The 17106-nt window shown below is 44.3% G+C and overlaps 1 protein-coding gene across 2 annotated transcripts in view; it reads left to right on the top strand.

The window, feature by feature from the left end:
• Positions 1-6196: 6196 nt before the first annotated feature.
• Positions 6197-17106, top strand: part of LOC147436326 (glycoside hydrolase family 2 protein) — a 103751-nt gene continuing 92841 nt past the window's right edge. The window contains exons 1-2 of one of the 2 annotated variants that reach the window (XM_086489254.1): positions 6197-6392; positions 6638-6877. In XM_086489254.1, coding sequence (XP_086345380.1) covers positions 6281-6392; positions 6638-6877 — 352 coding nt within the window. In that variant the 5' untranslated portion in view covers positions 6197-6280. Of the gene's footprint in view, positions 6393-6637; positions 6878-17106 lie in introns of those variants that run through there. The other variant, XM_086489255.1, reaches the window with a different exon arrangement.

Below are 17106 nucleotides of genomic sequence, written 5' to 3'. Positions count from 1 at the left end.
ATGTTGGTCTTAACCTGCAATTCCTCCTCAAGAAACCTATGCTAGAATGTGCCATCGGAAGTATGCAAATGCATCCTGTTACTAAATCTTTGGAAGAAATGGCCACAACAATGGTAGCCCATTAATCTTAGAGATGTAGGCCATGCAAATTGCCTATTATCTCAAGGAAGTTTCAAGAATATTTCTTAAAAGTTTTTTTTGGGCTTTAACTTTTGTTTATTGGATCCTCAGACCTCAAGTCAGGGCTGGTGTTTGGCATTGCCTTGGACCATACCCTGGATTGGCTCCATACATTCCATGGTCACAATAAAAGATCTCATCAATGTTCAAGCTGAAATCCCACCAAAGACATGTGCACCAATGGCTTCTCCTCCCAAAGATCTTCTAGGATTTGCAACACATAACTAAGGTAGGAAAAACTTAAATCAGGGTATTGTGTGTATTTTAGCACCACCGAAGTTGGGCATTCTGTTTATACTAACACCACCATTGAGTGGGCCCACTAGTTCATGGACTCATTAGCCAAAACACAATGCTTTATGAGTGAGTCACCACACACCCCAACGACTTTAAGCTTCACTTGTGTTGGGGTAAAGGCGTGCCTTTGCTTGGGGCAAGATGTCCGGTGTGCGGCCGCCCACTGTGTGTATATACACATTCTTTATTCTTCATATGCACAAAAGAATAGAGAGCTTCTCACAACATTCTTGGAGGTTGCTCCACCCAAACAGTGTGTCTTCTACTCTTCTCCTCCCTCGCACTCAGCACGCATCGCGCATCGCTTCTGCACCTAGCACTCTCAGAAGTGGTATCAGAGCTTCAGTTACACGCGGATACAATATGATGGTCGAGTCGTTGGCTCCACAAGGACAAGTGTATTGATGGAAACAAATTCAAGATAAGGGAGAAGGGAGCAGTTTGGTAGTGTGTGCGCATCACAAGTTTGCGAGCGGTTTTGCTCGTGTACATGGAAGCTTGTACGTCGACGTTGTGTGCACGCACATTTTAGTGCAAGAGAAGCCCATGTTGCAGATCTAAGCTTAAACATGTATATTCAGATTGTATAGAGCTTTTATAGCAGGCCATTGCTGAATTTTGTAGAGAAAAAGCAGGAACAAGAAGTGCTACAGTTTGTTTTTGTTGTTTTTGGCACTCGAAACAGTGCTTTTTGCATATCTCCATCACACGGAGTCAGATAGATATGATCCGGGAGTCTGAGTTGAGGCTTTGACACATTTCAAATGCGATGGTGATGTCCATTCTTTGAAATTCTAACCAGAATTACAGCAAGTGCAACAAAAACAAGTTTATGCTGCATTTTTAGGCCGAAAACAGATGTTTTTGGCATATCTCTCACACCCGGACTCAGATATTTGTGGTCCAAGAGTCTATCTTGGGGTTTTGGCACATTTGAGATGCAGTGGTCCTATAAAAAATTTTAAATTTTGAGCAATGAAGTTTTTACTGCAACTTGCAAACAACCTCGATATATCAAAGCTTTACAGTTTGATTCCTACATTGCAGAGCATTGTGCGGTTTGCATCTATGGCTATGTATGGCACACTGTAGTGCTATTTGAGAGGAATTTCACCTTTATTTTGCGTATGACAGTGATGCTTTGGGATGTGACTTTCGGAACATTACACATCCGGATGCGGGTTTATGTGCATTGTATGACAGTGTGGGGCGTTCCATAAAGTGGTTTTAGCACGATTTGGTGCATCTTTGCTATGTATGCATATGTGGATACGGGTTGAGCTATTATAGCTCACAAGTTATAGGTTCACATGTATACATGTGCTTTGGACAAGTGAAGTTGTCCATAGAAATATTGATGTAGGAGTGAGCTTGGTTGCCATGCTTATGGTATATGGTTGCCATATGTGGATCTGTGATTGAGACGGATTAATCTCGGAAAGGTTTATGCGCTTTTGATTATGATCCGCATGTTTTGTCTTGTGTACATACACATCCCTTATTCTTCATATACACAAAAGAATAAAGAGCTCCTCACATTCTTGGAGGTTGCTCCACCCACACATCATGTCTTCTACTCCTCTCCTCCTTCGTACCCTTGCATTTCCCAATGAAGAGATACTTAGGTTCTTGCCCATCCCCGAGGAAAGGCTTAACCTATCAAAATGCAATGCCAAACTTTAGCTACCCTTTCCAATTTGCTCAAATTGCTTGTATGAAACTTTAGTCTATAGAGATGAATAAAGTAGTAAGAAATATGTGTACTAAAAAAACTAACCACACCTTGCTAAAGCTAAATGATTGTGACAAAGAAATGTAACAATTTTAAACCACCTCGTGCTTCACAACAACACACTCATAGAAATCTAAAATTTTGTCATAATGGTCATATAGGTAAATATGCCACTTAAGCCCATCTATGACAACACATATATGAGATAGTGTAAGTGACGTGGAAAGTTTCACAGTGCACCTATCACATGTTTAAATGCGTAGTTTGATTAGCTCCTCCCGAATAAACCTTTTAGCTAGTTTGGTCTTAAAAGAAATAGAGAAGAACTAATGCTAGAAAAGCAACTCAAAATAATGAATTGACACACCTTTGTTAGGTATTAGTATTTGTCAATAGGGCTATGATTTTCTTATTATTTCACAGTATAATATTGTAGACTCATGGTAGACATCAAAACACACTATGTCTATGATATATACTTATTGAAGTAATATTATAAAGTATTATACACATGTACTTCCTAGTATTTCAAAATTTTCCCTTGAAAGGAATCTGTTAAAAACACCCTTCCCTATGCATGGCTGTGTTTGGAACACCCAATGATAAGGAAGGGCTTCTTGTGTGGTTTGACCATCTTTAGGAAGAGCTAACAAGGTTTCTACGGAATGATGGACCTAAGTAATTTTGTTCCAAAAATTAAAATGAACAACAATAATATTTCATGAAGATGGTACTAATTAATGGCATTTTTCTTTTTGCAGCATTCTTTTGGTCAAGTGTTACTTGTGACATGTATATATGAGTTTTTCTTTTGAGATGTTACTTAAAAATTCAATGTACATTAGGAAGGTATAAACCTAATCCCTAATGATGATACATGTTGAACTTAAGTAACAAGGTGAATACTCACATTTTCATATTGAAACCAAAGGTTGAAAAGTAACTCTTCAATCAGTAAATGAAATGACAATTTAAAATTAAAGAAGTATAGTGCAAACCAAAAAGTTGAAAAGGAAGTCATTAGATCTTTGAATAAAGGTATCCATTTACAAATTAAAAATTAAACAGTAAAAAAGAATGAAGTGAGTTACAAATGAAGGGACCAAATTACAATGACGGAAAGACCCATTCATAATATAAAAAGAAGATGTAACTTCACGAACCTTCCTTTCAACCAAAAAGGACACATGTCCACCATCGACAAGCTTTGCATCAACGGATGGAAAAGTGCACCCTTTGCTTCACCACCTCCCTATGACCTTCTAAAAGGCCAAAATTTTTCTCGATAGTGTGTAGGGCAAATTTTTTTTTTCCCCACAAATCTCATGTGAGTCAAAGCAAACGTCCTTATGGTTGCACGAGGTCACCTGACCGCACTCGAACCTATGACTCAAGTCACGGAGGTCGAGTGCCCAACCAACCAAGCTAGCTCCTTTGAACAAAAGGTTTTTGTTCCAATCCTAACAAATCTTGAACAAATCGAAGCAAACGTCCTTCTGAGCGCACAAGGTCTCGTGACCGCACTCGAACCCATGACCCGGGTCACGAAGGTCGAGTACTCAACCAAACCAAGCTAGCTCCTTTGGACAAGACAAAAGGGAAAATCTTGTTTTGTTTTCAAAACTCACAATATGTGAGTGAGAATTGTATTAAGAATCACAGAATTTACAAAGCATCCTCAAGCTCGAATCAAGCCTTGAGGTATCTACCAACCATGTCAAATGACAAGGACTGCCCTAGGAAAGCTGTCATCTAACATCACCTACCCATCAAGGCGGGAGGAATGACCCGATTCCACTCTTCCGAGTTCCTCCTTTTTTCAAAGGTAGAAGTCATTTCCCTGACCTCTTGGACAATCTCTGTGAAGCTCGCAATTGAGCATTCATTTTCAAAGACTTGTCTATTCTTGGACTTCCAGAAATGTTGAAGGAAACAAAACTTGGCTGTTTGTACGCAGATCAAAATTGCTTGACTTTTCATCGCAATCCCTCCAAAGAACATATCGTTCTTGTAGAACCCTATCTTCTAGGTGCTTTTGACCCATTTGCATATCTTTCCTGCTAGGCCCATCCCTTGAACAAGTGAGAGAGGTCCTCACTTGCCATTTTACACCCCAAACACCTATCTCACCTAATACCTCTGGCCATGACCTTCACTCTTGTCGACCGAGCCCCCTATAACACCTTCCACAAGAAGATCTTCATTGAGTATGGCGATGCACATTCCATATGTTATTTGTAACCGTCACCCATTTTGTTTTCGGACATTGCAAGCCCCATTGCTTGTTAAGGAGGTAGAACCAATCAACCTTTAGCATTAAAGTGTGGTATATACTCTTGGTATGCGGGATACCAAACTACCTACATTTGGGCCATCTCCAGGCTTTCCACTCGAGGTTTGACTCGCAAATAGGCATCACATGTTCACCAATAGTTTTTTGGTGTCATTTAAGTGATACTCGATAGCCAGTTGGTTTGATTCTTTCCAGCTCTTGCGATTGACATTCCAAAAATGGACCAAACGTCAAAGACCTTTGTTATTCACTTTTCTAGCTATTTGTCTTCAATATGGGTTTGAGAGTGCAACACCTACTTTGGAAAGCCAAGGGGACCAATTTGCTGGTAACCTCTCCCCATTCTAGGACCTACGTAGCTTTGTTACACTTGCTCATAAGCTCCCCTGTTGAGCCACCTAGTTTTGTCCGTAAACAAAAGGGCAAATCTTTTTTTTTTTTTGCAAAACTCACAATGGTGAGTGGATTATATTGACATATCCAAAAAAATTACACATCTTGTCTTGCTTGTGGCGAGCCATGACCACTTCAACTGATCGTAGATACATTGGCTGATGGGGGAGGCCACCCCACGACTATGGATGAGCCCATACTTTCACCTTTGCATGTCTGCTATTGCGACACCTAGGGTCCTTTTCCACTCCTTTGAGTTCCTTCGCGTTCCAAAGACGATGATCGTTACCCTACTTTCTTGGACTATCTCCGTGAACTTAGCTACTTCCAAACTCCGACATTTCCTTGCCTTCCAATTGTGTTTGAAGTAGCAGTACCTCACAATTTGTGTAGCAATGAGCAGTGTATGGCTCTTAAACACCTTCCCTCCCAAGAAGAGATGGTTCTTGAAAATTTCTGTTTTCGAGGTCTTTTGGACCCATTTGCAGATCTTGCTTGCTAGACCACAGATCATCGGACACTCCTTGAAAAGGTGAGAGAGGTTTTCACAAGCCATTCTACATTGTGAGCATCTGTCTAGACCAATTTCCCTAGGAAGGACCTTTACTCCACTAGGCATGGCTCCCCATAGCACCTTCCATGAGAAAACCTTCATCCCGAGTGGCCATTAAGGAAGGGTTGCAAATGGCTCATGTAATGGAAATGCTGCACATACTGGTAGCTTCTTGGTTTATTTAGCGGAATCTCCACAGATTCCATTGCTTCAATGCACCTTGCTCTTTTGTTTCTTCAAAAATGCAACAGGGGTGTTCGAACACAGTCACGCAGAGAGCGGGCTTGATTGCACCTCGTCTAGCCACTTAAGCTGGCCGCGTTCAGTGCCTGCAAGCCAGAGTTATTTATAAAATAAAAACTTCAACCCTCTAGTCTTGCACCTCAACCTACTTGCGCGCCCTCTCCCTCCTGCACCTCAGCCTACCTGCGCGTCCTCGTCTCCTTCTCCCTCCTGCAGCTCAGCTTAACACGCACGTCGCAGTATCTTACAAGATTCCCCCTAGTGGGAACTTTAAAATGTGTCTGTCGTCCTCTAGCTCTGGTGTGCAGTGCGCTCGTGTGCCCGTTACGTCACCGGCACCTGCTCATTCGCCATTGCTTTGTGCTTTGCTGAGATGCCCGCCATTCGCCTCCGCGACAGGGATCTCATTTGATTCTCCTTATTGTTGGATTTTTTTTCAGCCGGTACCCCCTACCGGCTTGAGAGACTCCTAGTGAACCTAACATTTGGGGATACTACACGTGTTGAGAATACTGCACTTGCCAAGTGCACCCGATTGTAGTGTGTGTGTGTGTGAGAGAGAGAGAGAGAGAGAGAGAGAGAGAGAGTCATGGTGGACGCAAGCAGGGGCATAGTGTCTCGTGACTGGGAGGATCCCGGTGTCGTGAAGCGTTACAGAAGAAGGGCGCACTCGCCTTTGCATTGTCATGCCTCCGTTGAAGGTAAGAGAAGATTTCTAGTCCATTCAGCACACATTGAAGCTCTCTCATGTGTCCCCTCATCACTGCCACGCGCATGTTGCCCTGTACACCCACCTTACATTGGAAGCACAAGTGTAAAGACTTTGCGCATGGTAAAGTGTGCCAGCATGATGCTCACAGATGAGCAGATAGAACACAGAAACGTGATAGTGCGCCTGCCCGCTACAATGCTCAAGAGTTTTCTTTGTTGTAATTTGGATGAATAGGAGCTCTCAACTTCTGGCAAAAGCGAAATTCGGTTGATAAGAGTGCTGCCCAACAGGCCGTGTGGGGAGATAAAGCTGTTGATGCAGCACTAGCTTCTGCAGCGTCCTGGGTGGATGGCCTCCCATTCGTCTTGTCCCTTAGTGGGTACTGGAAGTTCCATCTTGCAAGTCAACCTGAGAGTGTGCCTCCTCTTTTCCTTACCCCCAGCTTTGATGATTCTGCATGGGCGATGTTGCCAGGCAAGAACCTTTATCATTCAGTGACGATACCTATTTCCACTTTCTGCACAGTATGTTTATTGTTCAGTCGAGTGGTTCTGATATATCTACTGGGGAGTTCTAATTTGTAGATACACAACTAGTAAGCTGAGAGCCTTGCCCAGGCAAGAGATGTATACCAAGACCTACACATGTTTTTAATCTACTTGTGTTATGAGATTACTTGAGGTAACTGCCCTATATCTGAGACATGGATTGGTTTTCAATGAATAAATTGTGTTCCTCTACTGTTTGGGTCCGAAGTTGTTGACCTTGACAACGATCAGGTGGGAAAAGTAGACCTGCAGTCATTAAAAAAATGACTCACACTTTCATTCTAGGTAATTTCAACTCATTTTGACAAGGCCGCGCCAGCCTCCACATCTCATCTCTCGTAAGAGTCCTTTTTTTACATGAGAGTTTAGGACTCAGCATCACTTAATGCCTAGCACCCCTCCCCGATGCTAGACTGACCCATAAACACTACTGTCTAAGTCACCAGGAATGTGTTGCTATACATTAATTTTGTTCTCTCTCTAATATTCATCTAAGTTCTTATGTAGAGCGGTACAAAATGGTGTAGACGGGCTCCCGTGCCATATTATTGGTGTAGTATTTGGTGGATACGAACTCGATGTCTTAGGGTGGAGAATTATTTTTGTATCCTTGAGGAGCCTTCTTGGCATGATTTGCCATGTTATGAGAAAAAATGCGCAAATTCGTTGCAAATTGTACATTGGTGCTTGTCTTTGTTTGGAGTCTACACAGTACTTTTCTATGGGATTTATGAGTCTCATATAGTGCTCTTATAGTTGAGTCTTGTTGGAGTGTCAACCTCAACCTATGAAAGCCCATAGGAACCCCCTCAGGAATGTAGACACAGATCTGTGTGGACTCGTGTGGATAGCAATGTGGAGCCATGCACACTGGTGTGTAGGGATCAAATAATTCTAGAATCATTCTCATGATGTAAGCAAATATGCTCTCTCTATCCAGCCTATAAAAAGCTCGTGTACTTTCTCATTTTAAGCTGTTAGTCTCATTCTAATTTTTGTTTGTCTTCTTGAGTGGACACACCACACCATGTGCCATACACTTCCATCCACCGTTACTTGATTTCCTATAACGATTCTCGGAGTTTTTTAATCCTAGGCAACTACTCTCCTTCCCTGATGAAACCAGCCAGCAGCACATGCCAATGGGAAAAAAATTTGAACAAACTTTAAAGATGGAAGAAGAACTTCACACAAATTCTAAGCCGACACGTAAGAGGTGTGGTTCCCCTTGAGAGAGTATTAAGCTGAGCACCCCTGGTGGTATTCTTGATCGAATAACGACAGTCGAGGTACAACTGCACTCTGTGAGATCACTTACTGAATTTGTGTTCAACTGAACCTCTGGTCCTGATTTATATAGAAAGGAATTAAAAAATCTAGAGATATTTTTGCTATTGCTTCAAAAGCACATGAACCATCCAGTTTTCATAAGTGTTACACCCAAAAGTCAAGTAATTGACACCAAAAAGCTCCCAGCACAAAAGTTGCCATGCCATTAATTAGTTTCCTTACCCGAAAGTACACAATTACATTGTGCTTGTGATGCCAAGACATCCCCAAGAGAACATCACACCCCTCATGTGACATGATATGAAAGTCCTTCTGTCCAGTCTTGGTAGTGCAAGCAGGAGCTTGCCTATCAAGGGTGTCACTGCATATTGATGCTTCCTGGTCCCACTAAAACTGCATCTATTTGTGGTTCTATCTCTTTAGGCTTCACTCCTAGTCAAGTTGCCATTTTTTGTGAAAATAAAGTTGGCCTTGCCTTTGTTGTTGAAGAAAATTACAAGCTCTTGATCACATACTTTGCCCCACACTCTGTGGAATTTGGTACTTTCGTCCTCTTGATCCATTGGCATCCAAGTGAGTCTGAAACCAATCTTGTGCTTTAGGTACTGTGGAGGCAAGAAGCGAGTCTTTAGATCCTCCTCCAACTCCTATTTACTAACTTGGAGATGGCGAATGAGGAAAGACTCCGCATGGACCACCTTGTGGGCGTCATCCTTCTTCTTCATACACTCATCCCTCGAGGCGATAGCATCACTCGTGAGGTGCATGGAAGCCAAGAGAAGTTTTGGTACTTTCGTCCTCTCGATCCTTTGGCGTCCAAGTGAGTCTGAAACCAATCTTGCGCTTCAGGTGCTGTGGAGGCAAGAAGGGAGTCTTTAGATCCTCCTCCAACTCCTCTTAAGTAACTTGGAGATGGGGAATGAGGAAAGACTCTGCATGGGCCGCCTTGTGGGCGTCATCTTTCTTCTCCATCCACTCATCCTTCGAGGTGATAGCATCATTCGTGAGATGCATGGGCGCCAAGAGAACTTTGTTTTTATCAGACTTTGTAACAATGACAAAGAAAGATGCAAATTGATGCAACTAAGAATAGATGACAAGCGCATCCATCTTACAGTCACACTTTTTTGTTCCATGAAGAAGATCCTTCTATTAGTTAATAAAAACTGCCCAGCGGGCTACTAATTGCCATGACAAGAGGGGGCTACATCAACATGAGGGGAGACTCTCCCAATGAAAAAGTGAGATATGTACAATGCCGGATAAACCAGGATATGGGAGGAGGAAACAACCACACATGTCGCCGGTAGTGCTATCTAGGAACCCCATTGGCCATGGTGTAGAAAGGCCCTAGATGCCAAAGCCGTAGGAATGCCTCGAGTTGCTCTCGCATACCCTCGGAGCTGTTTTGCAGCCTCTTGAACTAATATTGAAGTGTATGGATCAGCTCTCTCCATATATCTGGTAGAGTCTCCACTGGTGGGATGGGGTGAGCCTCGAAGATGCGAACGCAACGGGTTCTTGATATGAGCCAGAGAGTCAGGTTGTAGATAAGCTCCCAACAAAGCTCTCTATCACTCCCCCACTCCCAATGCTATGGTAGTCTGGAGTGTAGGCCGACCCTTCTGTATCACAATCATCCTGCTATCTGAGGACAGCTCAAAACGGAGTGCTGGGCCTATGAGGGTGGACCAAGCAGCAACACCCCAAGTGTACTACCTAGCTGATGATAGGGCTGGCATTAGCTGTAGAATCCAAAGCCAAACCTGCTGTGCCACTGGGCAGTCCCATAGACCGTGCCTCTATGACTTGAGTGGGTGGTCACAAGCGGCACAGCCCGCCGGGTGGCCATAGTAGACCAACCAACTCCCAACTGCGGTAGCTCGATGGGTGACTAGCCACTAGAACATGGTAACTCTCTCTTCGGCTGTCTGCTATCCCACGAGCGCTCCCAAAAGTTTGTCAGGAATTTAACAGTGAGACCCCCCTCCTGCCAATGGCTTGCTGCAGCAGGGCGGGCCTCTCTCCGAGCAGCCAGTATCTGACGCCCCTGTCATGCCCGTGTACCGGTAGGAAGGGATCCATGGGTGATCAGCTGAAGCAAGAGGGTCCCACCGAAATCACTCCCCAAGGTCCCACTGCATTGGGATTCAAAGCATGTGTCAGGACATCGTCGAGGCTATACCACCAGAGTGGCACACACCTCTCGAGCCAGCGGCTCCCGGTTGGATGGAACCTTCACTCGCCTTGAGGTCCTCATCGCAATTGGGGCCTTCTCAGACTCAGACCTCTGCATGTTCTTGTTCAACAAGAGGTCGCCTCCACAGAGTTACTAGTGAGGCACGTGAGGTAGAAGAGTGCTGTTTCCAGCGGATTCGAGTTGTGGGCATCGGAGTGAGGATCTGTTTGCTTGATCCTGACCCGGCATAGCTTGAGACAGGACACTGGAGGCTTTGGGCTTGGGAGAGTCACCCTTTGGCACGAATCTCGGAGGGTGCGGGCTGGACCCTTTGCCATGGGACCCCATGAGACATGGGGTCTACTGCCAACCATGTGACCTCGCTGTGTACTGACCAACTAGTTCCATGTAAGAGGCTGCCTCAAGCGCTCCTTAGTGTATGTGGGCTGATGTTGCCGAAGTCCCCTCCTCAGCTGCTCCCAAGACCAAAGTAAGGTCAGTGCGAATGGTTCTCTCATCTCTCGCTTAGGCCCACTCTGCGCATCTTTGTGAAAATCCATGGAGTGGCGAGACTCCAGGGGCCACCCATTTGTGGAACTCCGCCTCTAATCTGGTGTCGCAACAATTCCTTCCAGGGCTCATCCCTTGGAAGACGACCTCTGACAATGAGCTTCCCAAGAAGAGCTCTACTTTGCCTTGCTAGATCGATGATACTGAGCCCCCCTTGAGAGCAAGGTAGGGTGATGACCTGCCAGGAGACTTTTTCCCGAGCCGATTGTGTCTGTAACAGACTTGGACACTCCAAGTCAAGAATCAATCACGACAACACCAAAGAACCACTTCAAAACAATTCACAGATCACAATAGACTTCCACTGGCCCGATGGAGTTCCGTGCCTAGAGATATTGGCCCCAAAGACTGGCGCCCCTTTCGGTATTTCTTTATGTATTAGTCAATGTCAAAGTACAAGAGAGCGGTTAGGGTTTCACTCTCAGACTCTGCGTCTAGGTGCTCTGCAGAGTGAGCCCTTACCGCTTATTTAAAGTTTACAAGGGATGCCCAAAAGTAGAGCCCCAAAAGCTTCCAGTTAAAAGCAAAAGGGTTACTCTCACAAGCCCTCTTGGGGCTTTCCATTAAAATAAAGCAAAAATCTTTCTCTCTTGCTCCCTCTCCACAATTTGCGTGGAAGAAAAAGCAGCAAATTGCATTGCTTGGAAGTCTGAAAATCAGCGCAATATTCGGCGTAAAAACCGGAATTTCCGTACTGCTGCCACGTGGCATTTCTGCCGCCAAATTTAGGGTTTCAGCCAGCAGTTAGGGTTAGGGTTTCCAGAAATTAGGGTTTCTGCAGATTAGGGTTTGCAAGTTTTAGGGTTTCTGGCAGAAATTAGGGTTTTTGCTCTCGGTAGCCACGTCATCACTTTGTGACATACCCCCCTCTTGAAAGCATTGTAATCACCCTCGATTACGCTTGCAAAACAGACAGAGGCCATAAACCGTCTTAGGAGACACTGACTGTTAGTACCTACGTACTAGGAATACACATCTAGCACATGCACCAATCGACAGTCACATCACACGACATCACAGAAAAGAGGCCATAAACCGTCTTAGCAGACACTGACTATTAGTACCTACGTACTAGGAACACACATCTAGCACATGTACCAATCGACAGTCACATCACACAACATCATAGGACATCACTAGACATCGCAGGACATCACATGACATTCAACATTTATTCGGATCTTAGACCATGATTTATCGGCAATGTAGCTACAATCGCATCTAGATCCAATAGGGACCTCATCGATGTCCGATTAACTAACCCCTATTGCAACCATGTCTATTCGAGATCAATTTAGACCAAAATGCTGCAGTCATTTCGTCTATCAGTTCCTGCACTTAAAAGAAGTCAAGAACAAATCAGTATCATAATCAGGAATTCCATTTCATAAAGTCATACTGTAGAATACTGTCAGCTTTCAGTATCCCTGAAGCTCAAAGAGACATCAGTGACTCCAGTATCTAAATCAAGGCATCTGTTGACAAAGGAGCGGAGTGTCTCCCCTCTTGTGCATCCCACTGCACCAGATCTCCGGCCAAGCTGAATTCTGGGTTCCATTTGGAGTAGACTATGCTAAACCAAAAGCATCGAGGTAAAGTTTCACAATCTGAGGAGTATCTGCTAGGTCCTCCTCCTCCATCCACTTCGCATCCAATGCAGGATAGTTTTTGAACTTAACCAAGAACCGCCTTCGGACTTTACCTTTATTCTTCGTATCCTTATGTGCCAAAATCTGTTCAAGAATAAGGATCTCCTCGTTTTCTTTCACTTCGAGTTGCTCATCAGGCTCCCCATCATCAGGCACATCACCCTTAAAAGGTTTCAAGAGACTCACATGAAAGGCATTGTGAATCCTCCAACTATCTGGTAGTTTCAATCGGAAGGAGACATCATTTATCTTTTCAGTGATCTGGAAAGGTCCGTAGTATCGCATACTAAGCTTTGGAAATAGCCTCTCCTTTCCCTTTTTCTTTCTCAGGCGTGCCTTCTCAAAACGTAAGAGCACCCAATCATCCTCCTTCAATTTCAAGTCGCGACGATGGCCTTTTTCTGTCGTTCTTAAGACTTCTGCAAAGTCTCGCGAACCTTGGCAAAAGCCGTATCTAAGTCTCGCGTATATTCATCCGCTTCAAAAATCTTATTTTTCGTGCTTAGGAAGGGTGGAACCTTCGCAGCACCTTCAACAATCTCAAATGCTGCCTTCCCCGTCGAAGAATGTATTGTGTTATTGTAGGCAAATTCCACCAAAGGTAGGTACTTTTCCCATTGAGTCTTCTAATATGAGATATAAGACTTTCATAAATCTAGAACCATTGAATTTGCAATCTCAGATTGCCCATCAGTCTGTGGGTGGAACGATGACGAGAACTGCAACCGCGTACCAATGTTCTCCCAAATTTCCTTCCAAAACAAACTCGTAAATCTGGGGTCTCTGTCGGAGACAATCGTCTCAGGCATGCCATGTAATCTGAAGTTCTGGGCCACAAACAGTCTCGTTAAGTGATCCGGCTTGACTGTTTTCTTCACTGGAATGAATGAGCCTGCTTGCTAAATCTGTCAATAACAGTCCAGATACCATCGTGACCACTCTGTGTTCTTGGGAGATCAAAAATGAAATCCATTGCAATACTTTCCCAGGGGCGGGTGGGTATGTGTAAAGGCTGTAACAATCCCTGTGCCTTATGCTTGTCAAACTTGACCTTCTGGCATACTAAGCAACTGCGCACAAACTCTTCCACATCCTTTTTGAGTCTCGGCCAAAAGAAGTATCTCTCTACCCCTTTCATGGTGGTAGCAATGCCGCAGTGACCCGTAAAAGGTGGACAGTGGCATTCAGTTATAACCTTTTCCCTCAACGGCTGTGTAACGCACAACATGGTTTTTCTCATCAAGTACCTTCCCGAATTGAGTATCTTGCTACTGTCTCCCCATCCCGTATCCGTGTGAAAACATCTGCAAAATCTGTATCTGTGGCATACTAGTCAACCATATCCTCGAAGCTCCTATGATGTATCGCGGAAATAGCCAGAACCAACGGCTTCTGAGACAAAGCATCTGCCACCACATTCTTTTGTCCTTGCACATGGACAATGTGGAAGTGAAACTGTGACAAGATGTTCGCCCACCGCATCTGCTTTTCCGAAAGCTGCTTCTGTGACAAGAAGTAGCGCAAACTTTGATGGTCTGTAAAGACAGTAAAATCCGCTCCAAGTAGGTAATGCCGCCATTGAGTAAGAGCATGGATAACCGCCAAAAAGCTCTTTCTCATAACTCTGTGCTGTCATCTTCGGCCTTTAGAGCAATAAGCAATGACATGGCCTTCTTGCATTAAGACCGCACCCAGACTACGACCACAAGCATCACAATATACTTCAAATGACTTCTGCAAGTCCGGCAAAGTCAAAATTGGTCCTGTAGTCAATTTCTCTTTCAATGTCTGAAAGGCAGTCACCTCTGTGGATCCCCACGAGAAAGGGACTCCTTTTTGTGTCAAGATATGCAAAGGGGAAACAACCTCTGCAAACTTTCGAATGAACCGCCTGTAGTACGAACACAGTCCCAAGAAGCTTCTAACTTTCATGGACATTCTTTAAATCGGGCCAATCACGGATAGTCTCTATCTTGGCCGGATCCATTTGCACTCCTGTTGCTGAGACAATGTGTCCCAAAAAGTGTATCTCTGGTAGGAAAAATTCACTTTTCTTTGCATTAATCACCAACTTGTGATCTCGTAATGCCTGAAAGACCTGAAGCAGATGATCTCTGTGTTCTGCCTCATTCTTCGAGAAGACAATGATGTCATCAAAGAAAGTGCCAACAAATAACCTGTACTCTCGAAAATCCTGTCCATTATCCGGTTAAATGTCGCAGGAGCATTGGTTAAGCCAAAAGGCATCACCAAAAACTCAAATAACCCAAAAGTCGTCCGAAAAGCTGTCTTGTAGAAGTCTCCCGGCGCGATCGTGATCTAATGATATCCACTCTCCAGGTCAATCCTGCTAAAGCACGAGGATCCCTGTAACCTGTTGAGTATATCATGGATCCTAGAAATCGGAAATCTGTTCTTGATGGTGATTTTGTTGAGAGCTCTATAATCGATGCACATTCTCCAAGATCTGTCTTTCTTCAAAACCAACAACACTGGAGAGCAATACGATGAAGTACTAGGCTGGACAAGATCCTTTTCCAAGAGGTCTTTCACTTGCTTCATAATCTCTAGTTTTGTGCTCGGCTCACACGGTAAGGTGGCCGGTTCGGTGGTGTGCTTTTAGGTATCAGATCAATGGTATGATCTTCAGGACGAGCAGCTGGTAACTCGCCTGGTAGGCCTTCTGAGAAGCAATCGGCGTGAGAGTGGAGAAAATCTTGGCGTTCTTTATCAAGTTTAGACATATTTGTTCTATCATTATCGCTCAATTCTTTCATAAAGATCGAGTAAACAAACAGATTGGATTTCTTTAATTTAGAAATGGCCGAAGCCGATACAATAGGGACAGACTCGCCCTTCAGTTTAATATCAAGTACAATTGTTCTGCCCTTCTCTGTAGTCAATGTCGCTTTCCTCACCCGATAATCGACCACGGCGTTCTTCTTGTGGTACCAGGGAATCCCTAAGAGAACATCACAACCCTCCAAAGGCATTATGGAAAAGTCCTCATGCCCCAAATACCCTTGACAATGCAATTGAAGTTTGCCAATGTGACAGGTGTAATGGCTACGTCCCTGTCGGGTGCCGCTAGAACTGCCTCCGCAAGTGGTCCCATCCGATTGAGAGTGATCTCAAGCTGTGCCGCCAATTCCGGTGAAATGAAGTTGGCCTTGGCTCCTCCATCAAAGAAGATCAGGGCCTCTTGATCTTTCACTTTGCCCCAAGCTCGGCAAAGTTTTGTACTCTCGTCCATGGTGTTGGGATCGGTACCCACACAATCTGGAACGAGTCCTGTTTTCATCTTGTCTTTTCGTCCACATTCCTCAGCTGCTCTCGAACTCTCAGGCTTGTCGTTGTCCTTATCATTCTGTTCTTTCTGTGCCTTTTTAGGGCACTTCGCGGAGATGTGTCCATGTTCCCCGCATCCAAAGCACTTCCCCTCCTTGATGAAGCGAGCTCGCTCCTGAGGAGTAAGGTTGGGTCGTGCATCCTTCTTCTCTGGGTTGCTCTTTCGCTTTCTGCTTTCATTCCCAGAAGTCTGTTCGACTCGTTGTGTCATGGCCTCATCTGTGGGGTAGGTCAGATTGCCAAAGTGAATGGCAAAGCCCCGCTTCACACGACTCATCAACTCCTGAATAGAAGTTGACTTCTGCTCTAAGCAGTGATCTCGGATCTCTGTAGGTAGACCCAAGGTGAACCGCTCAATCTGTTCTTTGAACGAGATCTTCTTGAATGAAGAGGCGGGTAGAAAAGAGCTCCAGAATCTCTCACAGTAAGCATTTATTGTATCTCTCTTGGTCATCTGAAGATGGTTCCAAGCAGCTCGTATATCGCGTTCATACTCTTGCGTCAACCAAGAAGAAATAAAAAGCTTCTTAAATTTCAGCCATTTAACTCTTGCAGTCTTGTTTAAAAGAAGCGTGGACCACCAAGTTCGAGCATTCCCCTTAAAGTACGAGGCAGCTCTCCGAATCTTGGAGTGCTCTGAGTAGCGTCCTCCCGCGTAAGCGATGTCAAACTGTTGTATAAAAGACAAAGCCTTCGAAGCATCTGAGTATCTTGAAAAACTGTCAAATTTGATCGACTGTCCACCTTCCTTAAACTCTCGGACTTTCTTGCTTTTATCTTCCAGAAAGTCATATTGGTTGGCTTTATAAAAATTCTTCTTGTTCACATAAAAGTTGCCGTCATCGGAGTCTGAACTCTCTGTATACGAGTCCTCTGTAGAATTGTCAGTCACTGGGCGAGATTTATACTTCTTTGCCTTTTTCTTGCCCTTTCCGAAGCGTTGTTTCTTGCTTCGCTTTTTGCCTTTTCTGTCTTCTTCGCTCGAATCTGAAGAGCTAGAAGAACTGTCAGAAGAAGAAGAAGAAGAAGAAAAACTGGGTACTCCTTCAAAGTGAACACGCTTCTTTTGTTTCTCTGCTTTGTCAAATGTCGACTGACGACCCAAATAACCCGGGAAGT

Source organism: Adiantum capillus-veneris, chromosome 18 (assembly GCF_014529385.1).
Source record: "Adiantum capillus-veneris isolate H3 chromosome 18, ASM1452938v2, whole genome shotgun sequence".
Taxonomy (NCBI): domain Eukaryota; kingdom Viridiplantae; phylum Streptophyta; class Polypodiopsida; order Polypodiales; family Pteridaceae; genus Adiantum; species Adiantum capillus-veneris.
The sequence above is the reverse complement of the archived record's forward strand: the minus strand, read 5'-3'. Positions and strand labels throughout refer to the sequence as shown.